Source organism: Bufo bufo, chromosome 6 (assembly GCF_905171765.1).
Source record: "Bufo bufo chromosome 6, aBufBuf1.1, whole genome shotgun sequence".
Lineage (NCBI taxonomy): Eukaryota > Metazoa > Chordata > Amphibia > Anura > Bufonidae > Bufo > Bufo bufo.
In genome coordinates this window covers 311475513-311492827 of record NC_053394.1, presented here as the reverse complement: position 1 = coordinate 311492827, position 17315 = coordinate 311475513, and the positions used below count along the sequence as shown (strand labels likewise).

The window sequence follows — 17315 nt, the reverse complement described above, 5'->3', positions numbered from 1 at the left end:
TATGGTGGCTCCCCTTTAGCCTCAGAGAGGCTGTGTTTAACATAAATAATAAAAAAAATAATAAAAAATAAAAATAATGAAAAATAATAATAGATAACTGATTTCCATTGGACTGCGCAGGACGCTGCAGCCTCATCAGTAGTGCTGCATGTCTGCATGACCTCTTTCCACAGGCGGCATGGTGTTGCGCTCCCAGCCTGTGTCGCTGCTAGGGCATTTCCCCTTTTTAAGCGGTTTTCTTGCTCTCTTTCAGGATACGGCGTTGGCCAAGTGCATGCGGCCCTTCTGTAGGCAGCATTCATCATCTCTCCAGTTATGGTGCCTCCCATGTGCATCCCCCCCCTCCTAGGCGGGATACTGCACTCTCCCTGGCTGCCGGCTGACCATGTGCATGACCCCCTTCTTAGGCGGAATACTGCACCTTCACCGGATACGGTGCTGGCCATGTGCACGACCCCCTTCCATAGGCGGCACGCTGCACTCTCTCTGGATTTGCTGCCGGCCATGTGCGTGACCCCCCTTCCATGGGCGGAATACAGCACTCACTGGATTCGCTGCCGGCCATGTGCGTGACCCCCCTTCCATGGGCGGAATACAGCACTCACTGGATTCGCTGCCGGCAATGTGCGTGACCCCCTTCTCTAGGCGGAACGCTGCACTCTTACTGGATCTGTTGCCGATCATATGCATGACCCCCTTTTTTAGGCGGAATACTGCACTCTCACCGGATACGGTACTGGCTATGTGCACGACCCCCTTCCATAGGCGGAATGCTGCACTCTCACTGATGTGCTATGATGTACTTATGTACTATGTTACTATGCTGCACTCTCACTGGTTTGGCTGCCGGCCATAGGCATGACCCCCTTTCATAGGCGGTATGCTGCACTCTCATTGGATTCGCTGCCGGCGTTGGATATGCCTCATTCCCTCAGGCAGCATATATACATCCCTCTGTCTGTGGTTGTTTTCTCGCAGGTACGTTGCTGGCCATGTGCATGTACCCCATACATGGCAGGGTGCTTGCACTCTCGCTGGATGCGCTGTCGGCCATATGCATGACCCCTCTTCCGTGGGCGGTGTACGCACTCTCGCTGGATTCGCTGCCAGCCAGGGGCATGCCTTCCTTCCTCAGGCGACATACACACATTCTCACTGACTGTGTTTGTCTCTCGCCGGTACGTTGCTGGCCATGTGTATGACTCCCATACATGGCGGGGTGCTCGCACTCTCCCTGGATGAGATGCTGGCTATGTGCATTACCCCCCTGGGCGGCATGCTACACTCTCACCGGATACATTGCTGGCCATGAGAATGGCCCTCTAACATGGGTGGAACGCTTGCACTTCCATTGGATACGGTGCTGGCCTTGTGCGTGACCACCCCTCATTCCATGGGCAGAATTAGGCACGCTCATGAGATTCACGGCTGTCCTAGTATGGCTGTGCTGGACTTGTACATGTCCCCCTTCATTGGCAGAGTAGTTGCAGTCTCGCTGAGTTCAGTGTTGGGTGTATTATTGCACACTCACTTAATGCTAGGATAACCCTGTGCATGTTCCCCTTTCACTAGGTGGACCTCCTGCGTTCCTGCTGGATTATAGGGTATGTCCTGCTTCTCTGAAGTAGGTACGTCCTTAGGCATCACTCCCTTTTGGGACGGGCCTTTGCACTCTTGCCGACTGCAGTTTGCCAGGTACAATTTCCCCCTTTCGGGGCAGACTGCTTGCGTTCCATCGCATGCTATACTAGGCTTGTGCATAACTCCCTTTCAAGTTGCACTTTGCAATTCCGTACATGCTGTGGCACTCTGTGGCGAGCCCCCTTTTTCGCTGAGTAACCTTTTTGCAGTGAGCGGACGTTCTTGTGCGTTGTTTGGGCCGTGTATGCCTTCTCCTCCTGTAGGTGGGTTGGCCTTCTCACTGCTTACGGGGCTGCTCGTACGTATGCCTCACCTGCTTCCTGCGGCATACTTTTGTTTTTCTTGGGATTCGATGCTTGCCGCAAGCCTTGCACTCTAAGGAGTTCATTCTGTCCACCTGACCCGGACAGGCTCTATTGCTCTCTGCTGCACCGAGCTGGGTGGTACTCATTAATTTAGTTGGCCTTTCATCCCAGGGAGTGTTCGTGGGTCCTAGATGCGTGCCCATTCGTCCTTCCGCGGCATTGCTTCCCTGCGCTAGTGGTCACATGGTCGAGAGTGCTGTTGTCTGCAGCGCCCCTCGAATTCTTCGTTGGCTCTGGCAGGACTGCGGTTCCCTTGCCTGCTGCAATTTCCTTCTCTTCGGATGCAGTGTGGTATGAGTCCTTCCTCTTGGCGCCTCTACGCTTCAGTCTGATCTGCTACCAGGTTCGGGCCGCTCTTCTCGGGAAGGTCACCCAACTTCTCTTGGGTGCTCGATTACCCAGGTCCGGAGGACCTCCGCCTTGGGTTCTTCAGGGTATTCGCCTTCTGCGATGCGGTGAACCGGGCGTCTCACAGTGTAGCGGGGTTCTGCTTTTGAGCTGTCCTATGGCTTCCCTGTTGCCCACTCCTCCTCCTTTCGGTTGGAGGGTGTTATGCCGGCCTCTGTCTCGACTACCTTATCTCGCCGGCTCTGTTTGGCTCCCGCTCGGTACAGATCACTCCGATGTGGCTTCTGCCCCGCCAGACTTCAGAGGCTGTTCTTTCACTGTCCTCCCCTCTGGGGAGAGCATGGTTGTTCATGTGGATGGTTCCGGTGTTCCTTTTGGCCTCGTACTGTCTCCCTTGTTCACACTGGCTGTATTAGCTGTGTGCCTATTTACCGAGTCTACCGCGTTCTGTCCTCCCGCTGAGTGCAGATTGCGTGGTCCATTCTAAGACAATGGTCCTGCTGTAGACTTACCTTCTCGGTAACTTGGGGGGACTACCTTTCGGTCCAGATTGTCCTTTGATCTCCCACACCGGGACTGTATAACGTGGCTACATCAGCATGGACTTTAGCCTGTCTTGTCCTGGCATCTGGCGGATCCTTTGGTTCCTTTCAGTCTGTCCTTCTGCTCCCCCACTCGGGTGGATACGGGACAACGTTGCTCGAGGGCCGACGGGACCAGTTTTTGTCGACCCTTCTGCCTGTGTTACTGGTCTGCGCCTGATCACATTGGGTTTTCGCCCGCTTGCCAGGCGACTCCAGCGGGTTCGCTACTGTCCACTCCTGGCTGTGTTTCGTCCAGGATCTGTCGTAAGACTTAGGGTTTTTGTCTGGGGTTCTGTGGGAAGCTGTGCATTCCCCACTCTGAATTTCTCTCCCCATGGTTCTGTCTTTTTTTTTCCAGTCCGGCCTGGACCTGGCACTGGGACTCCTTTACTTGAGGTGTCAAGTGTCGGCGCTGTTCTTCCTCTTCCAGCGTTCCCCGGCCCTCTGGGCCTGTCAAGACCTTCTTCCTCGGAGTGGCTCTTCGGTACCGCCCTGGGGACTACATACTGAGCTCTCGGCGCTCCAATCTTGTCCTTGGAGCCGTTACAGAAGTTCTCTCTACCCCTTCTGTCCTGTACGGTTGTGTTTCCGTATCAGCAGTGTCTCTGACGGGTGCCTGAATGGCCCCTTTTTGTTCCGAGCCTTCTGTCTTTCCCAGGACAAGGCTGTTCTACATCCCGTTTCTTCCTTCCTTCCTTCCTTCCTTCCTTCCTTCTGAAGGTGGTGTTTGCCTTTCGCTTCAAACTTCACCGATTTGGATGTTGTTTGGGCCTTGCCGTTTTTACTTGGAGATCTCCGACTCTTGTCGACGTTCGGCCTCTTGGGTTTCCAGAAGGTCCGTGCATAGGGTTGACGGACTCCAGGGTGGTTTTTCCTCCGCTTTATCAGATTGGCTATTGCTGAGGTTACCGCACCAAGGGCAGGATTCTGCCTTTGGTGTCACCGTTCATTTCACCAGAGCGGTCGGTGCCTCCTGGGCCGGAGGCATTGGGTTTCGGCCATGCATTTGGGCAAGGCGGCCACAGGTCTTCCTTGCACGCCTTACCGAGTTCTACAGGGTGCATACTCTGGCTTTGGCAGATGCTGCCTTGGCCCGCCTGGGTCTGCAGGCGGCGGTTCATTGATGCCTTTCGGGTGCTTCACCTTGGAGCTGTGGTCCCTCCCCTTTTGGACTGCTTTTGAACGTCCCAAGGTCTTCTGTGTCCCCCAAGTAAACTGGGCGAGAAAACGAGATTTTTGTATAACTTACCAGTAAAATCTCTTTCTCGCTCTTTCCTTGGGGGACACAGCACCCACCTATTCATTGTTTTCTCTGCACGGTTTCCGAGTTTTTGTTACCCGTTGGGTAGTTGGCTTGTTGGTTCCTTGTTGGACTTTGCCTTTTCTCACTACTTGGACACGCAACTGGCAGTCTCTCTCTCTCCAGGCTGAGGGTATAGCTGTGGAGGAGGGGCTTAACAGTCTTCACTTAGTGTCACGCCTCCTATGGAGATGAGCTATACCCAAGGTCTTCTGTGTCCCCCAAGGAAAGAGCGAGAGAGATTTTACTGGTAAGTTATACAAAAATCTCGTTTTGTCCATCCAGTTCGGCCTGTTATCCTGCAAGTTGATCCAGAGGAAGTAAAAAAAAAAAAAGGGAAAAAAATTCCTTCCCGACTCTAATCAGGCAATCAGAATAACTCCCTGGAACGACCCCTCTCTAGTAGCTATAGCCTGTAATATTATTACACTCCAGAAATACATCCAGGCCCCTCTTGAACTCTTTTAGTGAGTTCACCATCACCACCTCCTCAGGCAGAGAGTTCCATAGTCTCGCTGCTCTTACCATAAAGAATCCTCTTCTATGTTTATGTACAAACCTTCTTTCCTCCAGACGCAGAGGATGTCCCCTTGTCACAGTTACAGTCCTGGGGATAAATAGATGATGGGAGAGATCTCTGTACTGCCCCCTGATATATTTATACATAGTCGTCTTTTTTCTAAAGTGAATAACCCTAATTTTGATAATCTTTCTGGGTACTGTAGTTGCCCCATTCCAGTTATTACTTTAGTTGCCCTCCGCTGAACCCTCTCCAGCGCTGCTATGTCTGCCTTGTTTACAGGAGCCCAGAACTGTACACAGTACTCCATGTGTGGTCTGACTAGTGATTTGTAAAGTGGTAGGACTATGTTCTCATCACAGGCATCTATGCCCCTTTTGATGCAACCCATTATCTTATTGGCCTTGGCAGCAGCTGCCTGACACTGGTTTTTACAGCTTAGTTTGCTGTTCACTAAAATTCCTAGGTCCTTTTCCATGTCAGTGTTACCCAGTGTTTTACCATTTAGTATGTACGGGTGACTTGCATTATTCCTTCCCATGTGCATAACTTTACATTTGTCAGTGTTAAACCTCATCTGCCACTTATCTGCCCAAGCCTCCAATCTATCCAGATCCCTCTGCAGCCGTATTCTGTCCTCTTCCGTGTTAATTACTTTACACAGTTTAGTGTCATCTGCAAAAATGTATATTTCACAGTGCAAGCCTTCTACAAGATCATTAATAAATATATTGAAGAGTATAGGGCCCAATATGATCCCTGAGGTACTCCACTAGTGACAGTGACCCAATCGGAGTGTGTACCGTTAATAACCACCCTCTGTTTTCTATCACTGAGCCAGTTACTTACCCACATACAGACGTTTTCTCTCAGTCCGAGCATTCTCATTTTATATACTAACCTTTTATGTGGTACAGTGTCAAATGCTTTGGAGAAGTCCAGATATACGACATCCATTGATTCACCGCTGTCAAGTCTAGAACTTACCTCCTCATAGAAACTGATTAAATTAGTTTGACATGACCGATCCCTCATGAAGCCATGCTGATATGGCGTTATTTGCTTATTCTCATTGAGGTACTCCAAGATAGCATTTCTTAGAAAACCTTCAAACAGTTTACCCACGACAGATGTTAAACTTACCGGCCTATAGTTTCCGGGCTCTGTTTTTGGACCCTTTTTGAATATTTGCACCAAATTTGCTAAGCGGCAATCCTGTGGAACGCTCCCCTTCAGTATAGACTCTGTATATATCAGAAATAAGGGTTTGGCTATTACATTACTTAATTCTCTTAGGACCCCTGAAATAGAAGATTCATACTTACCTGCTCCACGCCACTCCAGTCCTCCTCTCTGCCCCCACTGTCTCAACCCACTGTCTGGTCCCTGTGCCGTTTGCATGCGGCTGCCCATGGGCATGGTCACATGCACCGCTCCAGCTGATGACTGGCTTCAATAGTGACGTGCTGCTTGTGGCCACATCACCAATGAAGCCAGTTATTGGTTAGAGCGATGCATGTGACCACGGCCATCCAAATGTAAACAGCGCGGGACCTGAAGATGAAGACTGCAGGGGCTGTGAGGAGGTCTGGTGCCGCATGGATCAGGTAAATATGAATCTTCTATTTCAGGGTCAGGTTGTAGGCACTTGATAAAAAATTATTATTACCGGAAATCCCCTTTGTAAAGTATTGAAAATTGTTGTGAATAACCATTGCGTTTTCACTATTAGAATGCTCTCACATAATGTGTGTCTTATCTGTAGGTTGGTGGCATCAAACCTGGTTGTTTCAAGATTGGAAACACTGGAGGAATGCTGGATAACATTCTGGCCTCTAAGCTTTATCGTCCCGGAAGTGTTGCTTACGTGTCTCGCTCTGGGGGTATGTCCAATGAGCTTAACAACATCATCTCCAGAACCACAGATGGAGTTTATGAAGGTGTGGCCATTGGTGGAGACCGGTAAGGACCTTAGCGACTACTTTAGCTGTTAGGCTCGCGCAATGTAATGGAATATAAAAATCACGTTGGAACAGATGTTTGTTCTCTTTCCAGTGCTGCCTATAACCATTTGTAATGATTTTTCTGAATTTCAGTAAGAAATGCGTGCATGCTTGTGATCTGGTCGTGACAGCCATTTGCAATGACTAATTTTTATTTCTTTTATAGTTATCCTGGTTCCACCTTTATGGATCATGTTCTCCGCTATCAAGACACTGAAGGAGTAAAAATGATTGTGATCCTTGGGGAGGTGGGAATGCATTTATAAGTTCAGCTTTTTGCTGTTATTTTTTGGCCAAAGTTTATGGTCCACTAAATGTTTCCGATTTCTTAATTCTTCTTTCAGATTGGTGGCACAGAAGAATACAAGATATGTCGTGGTATTAAAGAAGGCAGACTCACCAAGCCTGTCGTGTGCTGGTGTATCGGGACCTGTGCAACCATGTTCTCCTCTGAGGTATTGCTAGAAAATGTATTATCTATCTGTAATTTGGTCTTTATGCTTTAACTGATATATTTCCATTCCCCATTGGCATCAATCGAAATTTGTTTAAATTAGACATAAACCATAGGAAATGCTACTCGGGTAGAAGAAATTCCATTAACCTGGAGATTCTAAGAGTAACTATTATTAATAATAATCTTATATAGCGTCAACATATTTTGCAGCACTTTACATGTACAAACAGTCATACATCACACAGCAACAAACCAGAGTTAAAAAGTGCTTGTTTTGTACAGCGGTCCAGCCATCTTAACAAAATAGGGGAGTAGATATAAAGCTGCAGTCACCAGCCGATATCTGTAGTTCTTCAGAGTGCAGGAGATGTGGTGGATAGTTTATGATGAGGGATCGGGTTCAGAAGAATGATGTTGAAGAGAAGTAAATGGAGAAGAGTTATATTAGGGGATGTGATAGGCCACCTTTAAAGGGAGTCTGTCACCAGCATTTCACTTTTTTTAACCCTTCCCACAGCTCCCTAGCATGCTTACAGTTAATAAAAACGTTACCTCTGGCATCAATCCTGGACTTATAGAACCCTCAAAAACGATCTTTATAAGATATGCAAATGAGGGTTCACAAGTGCCCAGGGCGGCGTTACTCTCTTAGGTGCCCTGCTTGCTCAGCCTTCTCATTGCGTCCCCCCGCCCCTTCCTACCCTCTGCCCGCCCATCCTTTCCCTCCACGCAGGCGCGGGATATCGGCAGCATAACAAGTTAGTACAAAGGCGGTCAGAGGGAAAGGATGGGCGGACAGAGGGTAGGAAAGGGGCGGGGGGACGCAATGAGAAGGCTGAGCAAGCAGGGCACCTAAGAGAGTAACGCCGCCCCTAAGCACTTGCGAGCCCTCATTTGCATATCTTATAAAGATCGTTTTTGAGGGTTCTATAAGTCCAGGATTGATGCCAGAGGTAACGTTTTTATTAGCTGTAAGCATGCTTAGGGAGCTGTGGGAAGGGTTAAAAAAGTGAAATGCTGGTGACAGACTCCCTTTAAAAAGGTTTGTTTTTGGAGAACGCCTAAAACTCTGGAAGTTGTGAATTAACCTAATTGCTTGGGGTAGGGCATTCCAGAGAACTGGTGCAGCTTGAGAGAAGTCTTGAAGACTGGAGTGAGAGGTTCGGGTTATGGTAGATGTTAGTTGTAAATAATTTGCAGAGCGTAGAGCATGGGTAGGGTAGTAGACAGAAATGAAGGAAAATATGTTGGGGGTGCAGCACTGAGATGAGGATGAGCAGTTTAAATGGAATCCTATGCTGTTAGGGCAGCCAGTGCAATGACTGGTACAGGGCAGAGGTATCCGTTACATGAGCCTGGCTGCTGTATTACGGATAAATTGGAGAGGGGAGAGTTTAGATGAGAATGGATCAGGGCAACAATGAGAGTTCTTTCCACAGTAAGAAAGGGGTGAATTCTAGAGATATTTTGGGGTGCTAACTGAATGAATATAAGGGGTGAACAAAAGATCACGGTCATACATAATAGCACCTGGCACATCAGTTTTGACGCTGGATCTCTCCCAGCACGGAGCAGAAGATTTCTTCTGTCCAGTGCTTTCATGTTATGGACACCTGACCGAATATCAAGCCATATTGTAAGACACGGTGACTAAGCTGATTATTTCACAATGTCTCAGGCTACGGCCCCTATATTCTAATATTTTCTGCACTAATGTAAGAAGCTGTAATACTTTTTTTTTTTTTACATCAACTTGAGTAAAGTCGATGCTGTACATGATTTTACAACCCTCATTGTCAGAGAGGATCTAGTTTAGTACTTTTGGAAAAGTTTCCGGTTTTCTTCTGTGTTGCATTGTCCTTTTGTATTTTTTATGGTTGGCAGACAGGTCACTCAACACTAAACTAAACTATTACTAACCCATATACCTGACTTATAGGTACAGTTTGGGCATGCTGGAGCATGTGCCAACCAAGCATCGGAGACTGCAGTTGCCAAAAACCAGGCCTTAAAAGAAGCGGGAGTGTTTGTGCCACGTAGCTTTGATGAGCTGGGTGATGTTATTCAGTAAGTGTAACTGCAAATCGGAGCCCTTGACCTTTAAATATAGCTATACACTTAAGACCCTGTATTACACAGCAGATGATCGCTAATGAGTGTTCGTGATCATTTGGCAGTGTAATACTGTTGCCGATTGAACGATGAACAAACAAATGCTCAATCAGACAATCTGAATCTTTTGACATGTTAAAAAATTATTGTTTGCAGGCGGCAGATCGTGATGTCTAATCACGATCTGCTGCTGGCAAATCACTATGCTTCATGTGGACAAGCGATGGCATAGTGATCGCTCCTCCTCATGCTGCAGAATAGATCACTGCATGTAATAGCAGCAGTCTCCTCCGCTAGCGAGCAGGCAAGTGAACGCTTCCCTCCCGACAATCGTCTGCCACATCTGGCTGTGTAAGTCCAGTGACTCGGGGGCTTTTAGGTCACAGGACTAATTTTTTTTGTCTTTTGTTGAGGTCCGTGTATGAAGATCTGGTTGCCAAGGGAGAAATAGTGCCAGCTGAGGAGGTACCACCACCTACAGTTCCAATGGACTACTCGTGGGCAAGGGTAGGTGCTCTTCATTACTTTTCTATCTTTACAATTACTTCATTTGCTTGTAACATGGAAAAGTAGTTATTCCCGTTACATAAAGAGATGGCTTATCTCTAGAATATGCCATCAGTTTCAGTTTGGTTGGGACCGACTGCTTTAGTGCTGTGTGCCCTTGAAACTTTTCCTTGCAAAGTGGCCCTGCCGCCCGCCTGCGGTACAGATGCATTCACTTTAAGGAGATGTGCCGCAGTTCCCGCACAGCTGGTGGCCTCCAATTAGATGGGGATGGCATATCCTTGTGCTCTGCAGTAACCTTGTTTGACGAGAATACTGCTTTTAGAGTGTGAATGTACCCTTACCCTTATCAGCTTCAAGACTTTCTTGCATTTTCACATTGTTCTCAAATGGTTTTACTCTTTAGGAGCTAGGATTGATCAGAAAACCTGCCTCCTTCATGACCAGTATTTGTGATGAGAGGGGGCAAGAGCTCATTTATGCAGGGATGCCCATAACAGACGTTTTCAAGGAGGACATTGGGATTGGAGGAGTGTTGGGACTACTTTGGTTCCAGAGACGGTAAGAGAACATTTCCTGTGATGTATAGGTTGGTTGCATCTTATTAAACCTTGTAAACCTAATTCTGGTAACCATTTTACTTCATCTAGGGTACCCAAGTATGCCTCCCACTTTATTGAAATGTGCCTGATGGTAACGGCAGACCATGGACCCGCCGTATCTGGAGCTCACAACACTATTGTTTGTGCTAGAGCTGGGAAAGATCTCATCTCCAGTCTTACTTCTGGTCTGCTCACCATAGTAAGTTCCCAGTAGAGCTTGGGGAGAACTTGTCTTAAAATGTATATAGCACTAACATACTGTATATTACTTTCCAGGGAGATCGGTTTGGTGGTGCCCTCGATGCTGCTGCCAAGATGTTCAGCAAAGCTTTTGACAGTGGTCTGATTCCAATGGAATTTGTGAACAAGATGAAAAAAGAAGGCAAACTTATTATGGGCATTGGTCATAGAGTGAAATCTGTAAGTGTTCCATATATCAAGTAACTTCTGTCCTAATGTGGGAGAAGCACCAGATGCATTTATTTAAAGGGAGCCGGCCACATGAACATGGTGTCTGATCTGCAGACATCATGTTCTAGAGCAGGAGGAGCTGAGCAGATTGCTATATAGTTTTATCGGAAAAGATCCTGTATAACTAACATTGTATTCAACAAATAGACCTATAGCAGCACTTCTTGGGAAAAGTGTGACTTCACAGGTGCCAACGTAAACAGATCCAATAAGATCCAAATCCATAAAGCGGAGATCCGCAGCACTCCAGTAGACAACTTGACTTAATTCACCTATATGTACAGCAGCAACGTTTCAGTCCCGTCACAGGACCTTTCTCAAGCAGAATGATAAGGATAATATCGTGCTTATGTGCAAAATGTTCCAGATGTTGTCAAAAAATGTAAATGGCTTTGTTCACATACATACGTTATTTTACTGCATAGTGTTTACAGTGCAGGTAAACATCCATAACAGTGAAAATACATTAAAAGTTCGACACCATTGACTATCATTACAAAAAAATGTCGCAGTGTAACCCTAGCCTTTTTTTTTTTTTTTTTAAACATTAATTTTTCCATACAAAATGACAAATAAAAAAAATTATAGTTTTCAGTTCCTTAAAGAGGACCTTTCACTAGTTTAAAAACTAAAAACGAACTATATCAGTGGGCAGAGCGGCGCCCAGGGGTCCCCCTGCACTTACTAGTATGTCTGGGCGCCGCTCCGTTCGCCCGGTATAGGCTCCGGTGTGTGCAGCTCCCTCTTTTGTACGGGGGCGGAATTTTTGGATTAGGGTTGTCCCTTGCTGCAGCAAGGGACAACCCTAATCAGCAAGGGACAACCCTAATCCAAAAATTCCGCCCCCGTACAAAAGAGGGAGCTGCACACACCGGAGCCTATACCGGGCGAACGGAGCGGCGCCCAGACATACTAGTAAGTGCAGGGGGACCCCTGGGCGCCGCTCTGCCCACTGATATAGTTCGTTTTTAGTTTTTAAACTAGTGAAAGGTCCTCTTTAAACCCCTCCCAGTAAACCCCCCCCCCACCCCCCCCCCCCTTTGCGATGCGTCTCCCGGTGAAAAGGTTGCGGCAGGAGAAAATTTAAAGATTCCATTCTCCCCATATCTTTAACCATTTATCTTCTGAGTTTCTTTGTTTAAATAAAATTCTTTCATACCATTTATTCAAACTTGGAGTATTAGAACCCTTGCTAAAAACATTATTTTGACCAAAAGAAACCGTTTATACTTATGGCACCTAACCTCCGTAAGATCACTTACCGTGAATGGAATCCCTTTCAACTTTTGAGTAGCATAATTATGTATTGCCTCCCAGTATTCTTTAAGTTGTGCACAAGTCCAAAACATGTGTAAATGATCAGCCTCAGAAGTATAACAGCGTGGACAATTGGAAGTGACATAAATTCTGTGCAAAATATTAAATTGAACCAATATGTGGTTATAAGTGGAAGAAACTAGTCCTACATTCACCAATATTTTATCCCACTCATCCGATTGAACCTTTGGGCATCTCAATCTCCAGGCCTTTTGTCCAGAAGTATATACATTAGTAAAATGTGCTGTAAGTAGATATTTATAACATTGAGAGATCTTGGCTCTCTGTGCTGACTTTACTATTAACTCCTGCAGAAAATTGGAAGTGTCTATATAAAAAAGGGATTTATCTTTTAGGCTAGAAAATGCCGAATGTAACTGAAAATACCGAATCCAGGATATATTAGATATATTTTCCCTTTGTACTAAATCCGAAAAAGAAAAAATGTGCCCATTCCCAACGACCTGTGCAAGATAACAAATATTATTCTTTTTCCAATATTGATCCCCTGCCAGTTCATCTAAGTCTAGAATCTAGATAATAATTGTGCCAAAGGGGCATACAGCAAAGGGATCCCTTTATTCCAAACCAGTTTCTAATAATATTCCAGGACTTAGTAAATAGCTTTACAGCAGCTCTATATTCCTGTTGGGGCCTAATTAATTGACCGGGTTCTAATAAAGCAAAGATATTATCATATGCAGAGTTTTTTACCAAGATTCTACAAAGTGGGCTCTTCTCCCATTCATAATACAGCCATAACTGTGATGCTATAAAATAGCCCTTGAAATAGGGAAGATTCAATCCTCTCTGTTCCATCGGCTTATAAAAAAAATACTCCAATTTAAGCATTACTCCTCCCCATATTTGCGATAGAATTCATATGGGAATCCATCAGTTCCTGGGGATGAATTTCCCGCACAAGCTTTCAGGGCGGCCTCTAGTTCTTGCAAGGAGAGATCCGCATCAAGGGATTCTCTTTGAATATCTGTAAGGACTGAAAAGGAAATAGAATTCAAATATAACTCAATCGCTTCATCTGAAATATTTTTTGGAATTGTACAAATCAGAAAATACTATTTCACAAATGCCTCTTTAATACCTTCCTGATCTTGGATAATTGTACCTTCAGAAGAACAAATACTATCTCCTTTTTTGGTTTCTGATTAGAGATCACCCTGGCCAAAATTTTCCCTGGGCGACCTGATTCAGAAAAATATTTTTGTCCCGTACAAAGAGCCTTTGCTGGGCCTGGCTTGCCTTTTGCATAGTTTCCCTAGTTTTCTACTGGAAAACTCATCCATGCTAGCTACCGCTGCCTCTTGTAGATCCCTCTCTTTTTTTTTTTTTCTTTTTTTGCATAACCCTGCCCTAGCCATAGCCTTAGTGTTCACCAAAGTCAGAGGCCCATGTCTATTTCATTATCTATTAGAATCCAACGTCATCGCAAAAAAAAACAGGACAAGGGAATTAGACTAAGAGCGATAGTCGCTTGATAGTTTTGCAAGGGTTAAATCCTCCTTGGCTCTGTGTGCAGCTGCTAGAACTTTTTCTGATGTGTTATTCAGCTGCTGCTATATATGCTGTGCTGTTTATCGCATTTTCTGCCTGAGGAATAGGTTGACTGGTCTGCTAGTAACTGCTAAGGCATGTTGTATCTGATTGTCTGCCTGTGTAGCGACTTCGATTCCTAGACTGACCCCCGCTGCCTGACCTGTGCCTGTTTTACCGTATTGACCCATTGCTGCATGCCCTGACCTCGACCTGTTTCTCAGACTTGCATGTACGTTGTCTGCCCTCGGCCTGTTACTGATTACGAGTTTGCCTGTCCCTTCAGGGCTACGCATTGGTGTCTCTGGGTCAGCAGCCAACCACATAGAGACTACTCCAAGATATAGTGGCCTGGTACGTTCCTTGTAGCCAAGACCAGATTCCTGTATAGGGGATAAAGGTTAAAAATCAGAATAACGCCTTCAGGTTTTGCCCAAAGCCAAATCTGTTGGTTCACACAGTGGCTCCACAACCACTGTCTGGGACACCTTTTATATATCAGTTTGTGTTGCTCCTCCTGTTCAGCGTGACAGGTTCACATTAAAGAAACATTGTTTGCATTTTAGTTTAATGGTGCTTCTCTTTAATTTATTTTAGATCAACAATCCAGACATGCGAGTACAGATCCTGAAGGACTATGTCAAACAAAACTTCCCTGCCACTCCATTGTTAGACTATGCTCTGGAAGTGGAAAAGATCACCACTTCAAAGGTTGGTCCAAATATGCCTCATCAGTGCATACACAGTATTTGACTATTGAACTGTAAAGCCTCATGCAGACGTCCGTGCAACGCGGTCCTTGAGATACCGGACTGGCATTGCAGGAGCGCACGGCGTCATTGGTTACTATGACTCCATGCGCTTCGTGACGCCGCTGCACTTCTGGATCCGCACTTCCATTCAATTGCGGACAAGAAAAGGCATTTTCTATGAGAGTGCCGGCGATGTGCGGTCCGCAAAATGCGGAATGCACATTGCCTGTGTCCGTGTTTTGTGGATCATACGGACGTGTGAATGGACCCTTATAGTGTCATCCACAGAGTTTATAAGTCATACTTTTATTTTTTTTTCCCTGCAGAAACCTAATCTTATCCTGAATGTAGACGGACTAATTGGTGTCGCTTTTGTAGATTTACTGAGAAACTGTGGTTCTTTCACAAGGTAAAATTGTTGCACCATATTCTTGTACATTGAAGGGATTGTCCACTGTAAATCTTACAAGATGTGAAAATGTGGCTTTCCTTTGGCGTCATTCAACGCAAATTGGCGGGGGGGGGAGGGGGGGCGGCGTCAGTTTTTCTTCAGTCTATATTGCTGTAATTTGTCACACATGCCGCTCCTGTTTAGAGCTGGTACTCCACCCCCTCTACTGGAGTAAGATTCCACTTTTTTGTGACTTTTTCCAAAGTTGCAGTTGATAAATCTTTACAGATATGGATGGATGTGTAGAAGGTGTCTGAGTCACTGCCCCAGCACTGAGGGGAGGGGAGCAGGGAAGCTACAGATAATGGGTCCACCACTGAATGTAGGAGAGATGGACCAGGAGGTTAAACAGCAGGGGGCGCTGCCAGAGAGGAAAATGTAATGTACATAAAAAAAATGGACAATATTTTTATTGCATGTATATTGCACTAATACTTCATGTGAAATGCTCTGCTCATTCCATAGTAATATTTTTTGTGAGTACGATGGCAAAACTGTTTTGTTAAATGATATGCGCCCTTGATTTCTCATTTTGTTTTCGAGGATGTGTCAAAATTTTTGTTTTTGTCTCATCAGGGAAGAAGCTGATGAATACATCGATATTGGCGCACTGAACGGTATCTTTGTTCTGGGACGAAGCATGGGCTTTATTGGTAAGATTAAAACCGTTCTGCTGGTTATACATGCTGATTTATAGCAAAATCAGTGTGTGCGCACCCCTGTCCATACAGATAGCAAGCAATCATTCCCTGTGACTGCTACCTAATTGTTCAATAGACAGATTTTTAATAAAACAAGTCTTAAAGGTGTTTTCCGAGACTTATATACTGATGACCTATCCTCCTGGATCTGATGTGTGGGGGTCCAACAACCGGGACCCCCGACGATCAGCTGTTTGAGAAGGCAGCAGCGTTCATCGGTCACATAGAAGTGAATGTGGCTGAGCTGCCAAACTAAGCACAGCTGCTATACAATGTTAGGCGCTGTACTTGGTGAGTACACAGAAGTCCGCAAAGCTCACACGAGCGCCAGTGCCTTCTCAAACAGCTGATCAGCAGGGGTCCCAGATTTCAGACCCCCACCGATCAGATACTGATGACCTACCCAGAGGATAGGAAATCATGGAAAACCATTTTAAGGGGGTTGCTCCAAGGTTTACACCCATCACCTATCCACATGATGGGTGATAATTGTCTGATGGTCGGAGGTCCGACCTATGGGACCATCATGAACCTATGTCTCCCTATATGGAGGTCCCATGTGCACCTTTCATGGCTGACATGGGAATAATCACAGTAAACCCCAGCTCCGGTAGCCAGAATTTTGGAAACATATGAGCGCCTGGTGCTCCGCTGTTTCTGTAACTCAGCATAGCACAGCAAGCTACACAGTTTACATAACTTAGGACAACCCCTCTAAGAACTACAGTCTTCTTTTTTTTGCAGGGCATTACTTGGACCAAAAGAGGCTGAAGCAAGGATTATATCGACACCCATGGGATGACATCTCCTACGTTCTGCCGGAACATATGACCATGTAGAGATTTGAAGGACACTCCAGTTAGAATACTTGATATGTTGTTGCACACAAGATGGATGCTTCCTGTGTGCGGGCTCCTTGCAGTAGTCCTGTGTACTCAAGCAACGCAGAGCAAGACTAGAATATATATTGCTCCTTAATGTCATGGTCGCTGTTTTTTTGTTTTTATATTCATTCACCCCTTTATTACAGGTTAATGTGTTACATCCTTTAATTTTAATATGTGTAGAGTTTCACGTCAAAGTAAATTGAGTTGACAACTGTATTTATTAAATGGAAATTGCAATGACTTGGGTGTCTGCCTTTCTTTTAATCCTTCATTATTTATAAATTGTGTGAACCTTGGTGGACACACCGGTGCAGGGCACCAAGGAATCGGGCAAAACCGTGGTCAGGGACTGGCTGAGTTTAGAGTATGAGTAACCGGATAAAAAGTCTGAAGTCAGGACAGGTAACGGAGGGTCAGTTCGGCACAGAATACAGCACACCTTTGCAAGAACTAGCAAGCTATGAACCTATTTCTCAGGCACCCTCCCACAGGGGAAGGTGCCTTATGTACCCCAGGGTTGCCAGCCATGGGTCAGTGAACATTAGTGTGTGCTGGCACTTTAAGAGCTGGAGCAGGCCGGCCACAGAGAAGGACAGAACAAGCTTTGTGGCGGAGCCTGCCAGGAAGAAGACAGCAGGAGGTGGGTCCACGTCTCCAGGAGAGGTGAGCAGAGTAGCGTCGGCCGCACAACGTTGGGCTACTTATTCCATGGTGCTGGCATTAGTTGGAGCTTAAAGGGGTATTCC

At 46.0% G+C, this 17315-nt stretch overlaps 1 protein-coding gene across 3 annotated transcripts in view; it reads left to right on the top strand.

Moving 5' to 3' along the window:
- ACLY (ATP citrate lyase) overlaps positions 1-16809 on the top strand; it is an 85308-nt gene extending 68499 nt beyond the window's left edge. For all 3 annotated transcript variants that reach the window (XM_040435342.1, XM_040435340.1, XM_040435341.1), the window contains 12 exons: positions 6524-6720; positions 6928-7009; positions 7106-7216; positions 9158-9285; positions 9744-9837; positions 10244-10398; positions 10488-10638; positions 10716-10859; positions 14376-14489; positions 14857-14939; positions 15558-15634; positions 16427-16809. In XM_040435342.1, coding sequence (XP_040291276.1) covers positions 6524-6720; positions 6928-7009; positions 7106-7216; positions 9158-9285; positions 9744-9837; positions 10244-10398; positions 10488-10638; positions 10716-10859; positions 14376-14489; positions 14857-14939; positions 15558-15634; positions 16427-16521 — 1431 coding nt within the window. In that variant the 3' untranslated portion in view covers positions 16522-16809. The remainder of the gene's footprint in view (positions 1-6523; positions 6721-6927; positions 7010-7105; positions 7217-9157; positions 9286-9743; positions 9838-10243; positions 10399-10487; positions 10639-10715; positions 10860-14375; positions 14490-14856; positions 14940-15557; positions 15635-16426) is intronic.
- The last annotated feature ends 506 nt before the right edge of the window (positions 16810-17315 follow it).